The 8,690-nt window shown below is 40.8% G+C and overlaps 1 protein-coding gene across 1 annotated transcript; it reads left to right on the top strand.

Moving 5' to 3' along the window:
• Positions 1-1,441: 1,441 nt before the first annotated feature.
• Positions 1,442-8,690, top strand: SRD5A3 (steroid 5 alpha-reductase 3). Its single transcript, XM_035111562.3, has 5 exons — positions 1,442-1,862; positions 2,999-3,150; positions 4,454-4,648; positions 6,329-6,451; positions 6,671-8,690. Exons 1-5 carry the CDS (start codon positions 1,663-1,665, stop codon positions 6,928-6,930), a joined length of 930 nt encoding a protein of 309 aa, XP_034967453.3. The 5' UTR covers positions 1,442-1,662; the 3' UTR covers positions 6,931-8,690.

The raw sequence follows: 8,690 nt of genomic DNA, 5'->3' as shown, positions 1-8,690 counted from the left end.
AATTCAAAGACAGGGATTTGGTACCATCTAGTGGTGAGGCGTAATGTGTAGTGTCATTTATGCATCACCATTCAACAGTACAAGACTTGTTTTTAGCGTGCGTTATATGAGCACCATTCATCTCAGCCACAAGGACTGTCCCAGGAAAAGGTGTCTATACCACATGCAATGTTATCACTTATTAGGACATCCTTTTTGAGGTTGAAAGAAAGTGGGCTCATTTAAAACAATGTGAGACACACAGGAACCACTCATTGAATGCTGGCGGATCGGAATAATCCATCTTCTCAGGAATATTGAGTTTTCCAAACACATTCCTTACAAAACAAAGACTTAAAGTGCAGGCTGCCATCCTGCAAAACATAAAGAAACATGGGTAGGGGTTTTGAAAAGTACGTAGATTATTGTAATGCACTTTGTGTGGGGCTTTCCCTTGCGTTTGATCTGGAAGCTGCAGCTAATGCAGAATCACAGTGGCTGAAACCACTAATTATTATTATTATTATTATTATTATTATTATTATTATTATTATTATTATTTCAGCATAGGACACCTGTACTCAAGAAATCTGCCACTGGCTGTCAATTCATTATGGGGCCAGGTTCAAGGTTACTATTGGCACATAAAATCTTTTAGCGCTTGGAATCCATTTAACATGTGGGATCATGCACCTTACCCCATAGGTCATACCTATGGGGCAGAGTACAGAAAGTAGGATTGGATTGGAGAGTAGTCTGCTTGACCACTTCAGTCTGTGGAACTGGCACACAATACTTGTTCTACGCTTTAAAAAAAATAAGTTTTGTTTGTTTTAGCGTGACATCACCTACACTTTCGAACTCCCTGCCTATTAACACCAGCAGGTGCCTTCCCTGTGTTCTTTCTGACAGCTGCTGAAATCATTTTCGTCTGGGCAAGTATAATAATAATAATAATAATAATAATAATAATATATTTATACGCCGCCCATCTGGCTGGGATTCCCCAGCTATTCTGGGTGGCTGTCCAGAAACTCCAACACATTTCAATCTCTTGTTGATGCTGATCTTAAACGTTGATTTTATTTATAATGTTGATACTTCTTGTGAACCAGGAAAGAGGTGACGTCTGTTTAAAAAAATTAAAAAAAATAAGGATGGAGGGCACCTTCCCGGCTCTCTTTATAAGTTGTTGGTTGTTTTTTCCTTCCTCGGGTTGAATTTTTTAAAGAAAAATAAGCAGACAGTAGTGCAGACAGAACTTCCTCCTCCCACTGGGCGCACAAACACTCAAAATACGGGAAACAGCTTGCGTTGCTCTTCACTTTTTCTTATCTCTATGAGCTGAGCGGTCGGAACCTTACCTCGCTCTGTGAGTGACAAATGGAAACGCCAATTAAAAGCCGAACGGCGAAACAAATAGCGAATGTAAAGCTTTTAGAGGCTGGTCCAAGGGAACCTTACTTTAAGATGATTTGGCAGTTGTGTAGTCATTGAGGTGACGAACACCCCTCGTGTCTATTGGTTGGCGGAGGGGTAAGAGCTGATTGGTGCCCGTCCTTAAAAAAAAAAACCACCACCCATACCATGTGAAGCGAGGGAACTAATAAGGAAGTGCGAGGGTTTTTTTATTAAAAAAACACAGGGCTGGTTGGCTTTTGCGGCTGCGCAGTTGCTGGAGCGATGGCTGAGATGTGGCTGGTGCTGGCCGCCAGTTTCCTCGCTGCGCTGCTGGCTCTGCGGCTGCCTCCGCTGAAGCCCCCTCCGGGGCGCCCCTCGCTCAGCCTGGCGGCGGTGTTCCAGGATCTTCTCCGCTACGGCAAGACCAAGAGCGGCTGCGGGCAGCGCCCGCCCCAGCTGCAGGTCTTCGACGTGCCCAAGAGGTGACCGAAGCGGCTCTATGAATCGGGGGTCAGTGCAGTGTTCCTGGGCATGTGCAGAGTGCCTGATGAGGCTCATGGAATTGTAGAGCTGGAAGGGAGCCCGAGGGCCATCTAGTCCGGCCCCCTGGCAATGCCGGAGCAGGGTGGATTTGATTTACATAAATCGATTTAAATCGCTAGTCAGTAAGACTTTCCGCCCCCTGGTATAATCTTAATATTCACAACCAGATGAAAGTTTCATTTTTGGAATAATAAATTTTCAGAGTAGTTACAGTTACATCAAAAATTGCTGATTTGATTATAGTTACAAATAAGTAGCCCTGTTGGTCTGCCGTTGAAACAAAATAAAAATAAAATAGAAAAATTCCTTCCAGTAGCACCTTAAATAGAAAACTATATTTAGAAAGATTTTTCCTCCAAAAGCATTTGTTTTTAAATACTGTATCCAATTTAAATATTAAAAAATCCAATTTAAAATTTAAATAATTTTTTTAAAAAAATAATAATTTTGAAATCATTTATTTTTATCCACCCTTTTCCTGAGTAAGATGCATACGGTCACAGCCTATGCAGTATGTTTTAGAAAAAATGAACAAAAATGGAATTGTAATTTCTTATTCAGGCAGAATAATGGGGGGGGGGGGAATTCCCAAGACATCATTCCAAGCAATGTGGATGAACTTAAAATTATGTTTTGAGTCTGCTGTTGTTCTAGAAATAGTCATTCAATTCAGTATATGGTCTTGCCCATCTCATTCTCTCTGAAATTAAGGCAAGAACTAAGACATTTATTCTAGGCTGGGTGGGTGCGTGGCATCCTATTGTTAAATGGGCAAAGCCAATAAACATGACAAAAAGGTTTTTTTTAAGTTGCTACTTGAGATGGTGGGACGCGGGTGGCGCTGTGGGTTAAACCACGGAACCTAGGGCTTGCCGATCAGAAGGTCGGCAGTTCGAATCCCCGTGATGGGGTGAGCTCCCATTGCTTATTACATTGGCAGTTCAGTGAAGGAAGGAAGGGAGAGAGTGTTGGGGAAAAATATTTTTGTGAGTAGGCCATGCCAAATGAAAGTTAGAATATAGGGAATGTGGTTGTATGGAATAAAACAGTAAGCTGTCAGTGCTTCCTTCTACAGGTGGTTCTATCACTTCTATGTTGTGTCGGTGATCTGGAACGGTTTCGTGCTGCTGTTGCTTCTCCAAAGCCACCTTCTATCAAGGCCCTTCCCTATTTGGCTTCAGGACATCCTCAGTATTCTTGATGGAGTATCGCAGGACCACGATGGAGGTGTGTAGACTCCTGAGAAGTTTATTTATTTATTTATTACATTTGTATACTGCCCTTCATCCAAAGATCGCAGGGCGGTTCACAACCTAAAAAGACAAAATGAGAACACAAACTACATTAAAATTGGGGGGGGGCCAAAGCAGTAACCCCCCCCCCACACACACACCCCAAAGGCCATAGAATATTTAATCAGCCAAAGGCCTGGTTATAAAGAAACATTTTTGGCTGGTTCCTAAAGTTACGAAATGAAGGTGCTGGGCGAGCTTCCCTGGGGAGAACATTCCACAACCAGGGAGCCATTGCAGAACAGGCGCATTCTCGTGTTGCCACCCTTCAGACCTTTGTGGAGGGGGGGGGTGGAACATGAAGAAGGGCCTCCGATGATGATTGCAGGGTCCGGATGAGTTCATATGGGCAGAGGCAGTCACTTCATAGTCAATGCTATCAAAAGCTACCCAGAGGTTGAGGAGAATTAACAGGGTCACAGTTCCCCAAACTCCCTCCCAATAGAGGTCATCATACAGGGCGGCCCAAACTGTTTCTGTTTCAAAACCTCCTGAAACTCCCAAGAATCGCATTCACTGTTGCTAGTCATGGGGAAATAAAACCCCTGTGTTCTTGTGGGATCCTTTCCTCAGGGCTCTATCTGCTCCACTTAAACAGTGTCTTAAAACTCAAAACTATTTCCCCTGAATATGTATATCAGTGCATGTTATAATTTTTTAATATGTATCTTCATAGTTGCACCACCGGCAGTAGAACGACTTCCTTTACTTCCCCCTATCAAGTTTCCCTTGAGCACACATTTCAAGGTTTGGGTTCTCCTGGAACTGTACCACTTGAGAATGCAGCTGGAGCATTTTTTGTTTGAATGCTCCCTCATGTAAAAGAGAACCTCCTTGCATGTCTGAGAAATGGCTAGGGTGGGACCCTTGTATCAGACACATTAGCTTTTCACAGGCAAGGAATTCGCCACTTAGATCATTCAGATGAGCAGCCTTGCACTTGAATCTCATAGTAGGTGAATGTTTTGGAATTATGATGAAGCACTGATGAGATGACCCATATTTTTCATAACGTAAATGAACAGTTTTGAAAGTGCCCGATGCAATAATTGTTCTGCCAATATTGCTAAGTTCCTGGAATTCTGCATGCGAACATAATGCAATGTGTCTGAGTGCTTGTTTTTGCAAGCATTTACTTTCTCTTTTGATCCTGCCATTTGTCTACTTTTTAATGAGAATCTGACACGTCTGGTGAAAAGAGCAGTTGTTTTACACTGTAACCTGTGTTGGATTTCTAGGTGGTGAGTCCCTGTCTGTTTTCCTGGTTTGCCTCTTTGTCTGGTTAAACAGCTGTAGACGGCTAAAAGAGTGTCTTCACATCAGTGTGTTCTCAGGAGGTGTCATTCATATTGTACAGTACTGCTTTGGACTCTGTTACTATGTTCTGCTGGGCTTAACGGTGTTATGTCAAGTGCCAACCAATGTCCGGGAAGGTAAGTATCTTATTTAGCATCAGCATCTTATATAATCCTTCTTTGTTTTCCATGGGAGTAGATTAGGCTGAAGCCTGGTCAACACACAGCAAAATGGAACATAAGAGTATAGAAAGCTATCAACTTAAAATGATTTTTAAATGCCCCTTTTTTTCAAACAAAGCAAATCCAGAGTAACAGACTACTCCTAACATCACATCCTTGATCTGGTTTGGGGACATCTTACTCTGAGATACATTGGGATGTAGCTTGCCGTTGAAAAACCACCCCAAAAGTATTTTTATTCAGGTTATATATATATATATATATATATATATATATATATATATATATATATATATCTGGATTAGAGATACCGGTAAGTGTCTTTTCACCTTAAAATTTGAAGTTTCCATTTCTTTTAGTTCTCAGATACTGGCAATACAAAGACTTGTTCAGTGTAGGAAGTCACAGGTCAAACATAATCCCAAGGATAATAAAGAATGCATTTACTAGGGCCAGCCTCTGTTCACAAATCAGTACAGTGGTACCTCGGTTTATGACAACGATCCGTTTCGGGGAGCCGGTCGCTCCCCGAGTCCATTGCTCGCCGTAGGCACGCTTCTGCGCGTGCGCAATAGAGCATCCGCACGCGCGAAACCCGGATGTAAATACTTCCAGGTCTGTGGCGGTCGCTCTCCGAGTTCGTCGTAAACGGAGGCGGTCGCAAACCGAGGTTCCACTGTATGTGAGCTTTCAGTTTACGCAGAACTCTTTCGCAGACTGGATTGAAATAGTTATTGCAGTAGAACTCTGTGTCACATACTTACATGTAGTTTTGTGAGAATTTATGCCATACGTGTTTTTATAAATATTTGCTTCTCTTATTATAGACATGTTAATTACCAAGGTAAAATGCCTTTAGCTCTTTTTGGGGGGGGAAATCAAACAAGTATCAGGAGCAGACAGGGACAGAGAGATTTCTGTTGCGTGTTTGAGTTTTGGGATAGTACATATTCCAGAGCTGAGATTTTCAACTAGTTCCTGTTGATGAATCACACAGGTGCACCATATTAAATTTGCTATAAGTGCCTGCAAGTTGTTGCTTCATTAAATTCCTTTGGTTTTACGAAAAATTCTCCCATTAGTTATCAGATCTACAGAAATATGCAATAATTTAATAATTTATTTCACTTCTGTGCAATGTTCCTTTAAGTCTGGGTTGGGGAACCAGTTGGACTACAGCTTCCATCATCTCTGACCATTGGCCATGATGACTGGACCTGGTGGAACTTGGAGTCCAAAAATATCTGGAGGGCTACAGGTTCCCCATTCCTGCTTTATGCTTGGCAGGGGGTTGGACTGGATGGCCCTTGTGGTCTCTTCCAACTCTATGATTCTATGATTGATTTGACTCTATGTGTTGATTTGCCAGCCCTACTAGCTCAAACACTACTTAATTTTTTGCCTCTTATGTTAGTTGGGGATATCATATAAACTATAAGCATGACAGTATGCCAGATCTTTAGGATAAGGACTGTAGAGAAGAATTTGATACTCCTCTGTATCTTGAATGTGGCATTAAGAGTGTTGTCCAAGATGAGACATGCAATTGGGAGAAACAGCCGAGCTAGCTGCTAGAAGAAATACAGATTCTGATTCTTTTAGCATCTAAACATACCCTCTTTCTGCATAATCCAGGGAAAGATCACCGACTGACTGTCTGCTGGTACCATGTCATTGGAGTCCTGATGTTCATTTGGGCTTCTGTTCATCAACATAGATGTCATGTGATTCTAGCTAATCTTAGAAAAAACAAATCAGGTAAGATATTTTGCTGTTTGTCTAGTCTAGCTTTTGCTCCTCCAGGTAAAAAAAAACGTTACAATACCTTGCACATCCATAATCTCCTTGCAAGTATTTTTGCTTTCCCCACAACATTAATACCCACAAATTAGATCAGTGCTGGTGAAAATGGGATGTATTTCAACATTATTCCTCAGCTAGACAAGGCTAACAACTGTTTACTTTTTGCTGTTTCAGGAAAAGTACTAAATTTGGACCACAGTATTCCTTTCGGCGACTGGTTTGAGTTTGTGTCCTGTCCGCATTACTTTGCCGAACTTCTAATATACCTGTCGATGGCCGTCATGTTTGGGTTTAACAATTTAACATGGTGGCTAGTTGTGACTTATGTGTTCTTTAACCAGGCAGTGAGTGCCGTTTTGTGCCATGAATATTACCTGAGCAACTTCAAACACTATCCAAAGTGTCGGAAAGCCTACATACCCTTTATTTTTTAGGCTGTTCATCTTAACTTGGAGGAACGGAAATCTGTTTCCAGGTGTCAAGAGGCTGTTATAAGCAGAGGGCTTGACTAGAATTGATGCAGATCAGTCTGAAATATTTTTTGACCACTTAGTTTTTAGAATGAACTGCTATGGTATATGGAAACAACCAGTTTATGAATACTCAAAAGGAAGTATCATTGCGTTCAAAGTGGCTTACTTTCAGGTAAGCCCATTGAACACAGCAGAATTTACTTCCGAGTATGCCAAGATCATACTGTGAACAAAGAGATTCTGTGTGTCTCCACCAAATGCTCAGACCCGAAGCCATATTTGTTATATATGGCCTTATTGAGAATGAATTATTTACATAGTAATAATGAAGAGGTTACAATTGAACATGTATTTATTTTTCTGCACTCATTCTGTTCAGCATGCAGAACTGAAAGAAACTGCTGTACCTTCAGTCTGATTCACATAAGCATGCACATCATTTGAATAATGAAATGATGAAAAATCATTTTAATGGCCGTTGCATATGTGAATGGACTCTTTTGAAACACAGTGCTAATAGTTACTTGGAACAATTGCCATGCATGTGTAAATTGGCTGTTCTTATTTCTACACTTGAAAATTATACTACCTTTCATTTTGAGATCAGAGTTTGAATATTTAGAAGCAGAAATCTCGACTGCAGCTTCTTTTTCTAGAAAGCTTCAAAGAAGGTAAGGCACAGCCTCAAAAATTAAATAACTCTGTTGCTGTAATTCTTTTATAAGAAAATTGTATGCGAGAACTGCTCCCTGCGGTATAGAGAATATTTCTCACAAACGCCTGTGTTTAAATGGAGACTTTGCACCGTGTGAACCATTCTAGATAAGTGCATAGGTGTTCAGAATAATGCAAATATGGAAAATTTAGTTGCACGCCTTGGTTTTGATCCAAAGTTAAGGAAATCACAGTTTTCGGGATCAGGCTTCCTGCACCAATGCAACTTTGCAAGTTACAGCACTGGAAAATTACTGCAGACCCATGACCATGCACAGTTATTTCCTAAGAATGTAAGGGTTAGAAATTCTGAATTCAAAAAAAGAGGAAGCCGGTGGGGGAGAATATCTTATGCTTTCAGCAACCTGTTAACGCTTGAGAAGCTACATAACTGCATTGACGTTTCATAAAATAAGCCTTCACACATGTGTATTTCCTCCAACCAAACAAAATATGGTTCTGGGTAGCTCAGTTCACGTGTTCTACCTCACTCCAGCTACACTGTTTGTCTTTTTCAGCTCACAGTGAAGTGGGTCTCCTTGCACAAGGGTCTGGAAACCTCTGGTAATGGGTTTCCAAAAAATGCTTTTGGCAATCCAGGTGTCCCATTGATGTTCTTTTAAGTACTGTTAATCTGAACAACATGTACTCTACCCCCGCCATCACACACACACTCACTGTTGGAAGATGTGATCATGGTTAATGTATTTCACACCATCTATTTTATTATTTGTTTTCATATGAATGCATGGGAGCAAGGGCTTAAAGATTTTCTTCATAATGTAGCAAGCCCAAGAAAGCTAGGGAAAGACATTTGGTTCTCACAAACATTTCTTAGGATCAGATTTTGTCTGGTACAGCAATGACTTACGTTTTTATAAAACTATTTAAAATGGATGATGTATATTTTATACCATTTTATCCATCTGTTGTATGTAGAATACTCAATGTAATATTTACATATTTAATAAAAACCTGAACCACTGGTCTGCTTTGAAAGAAGCAAA

The sequence above is a fragment of the Zootoca vivipara genome, chromosome Z1 (genome assembly GCF_965207765.1).
Source record: "Zootoca vivipara chromosome Z1, rZooViv2.hap1.1, whole genome shotgun sequence".
NCBI classification, from domain to species: Eukaryota; Metazoa; Chordata; class Lepidosauria; order Squamata; family Lacertidae; genus Zootoca; species Zootoca vivipara.
Note: the sequence above shows the minus strand (reverse complement) of the source record. Positions and strands in the feature narration are given on the sequence as shown.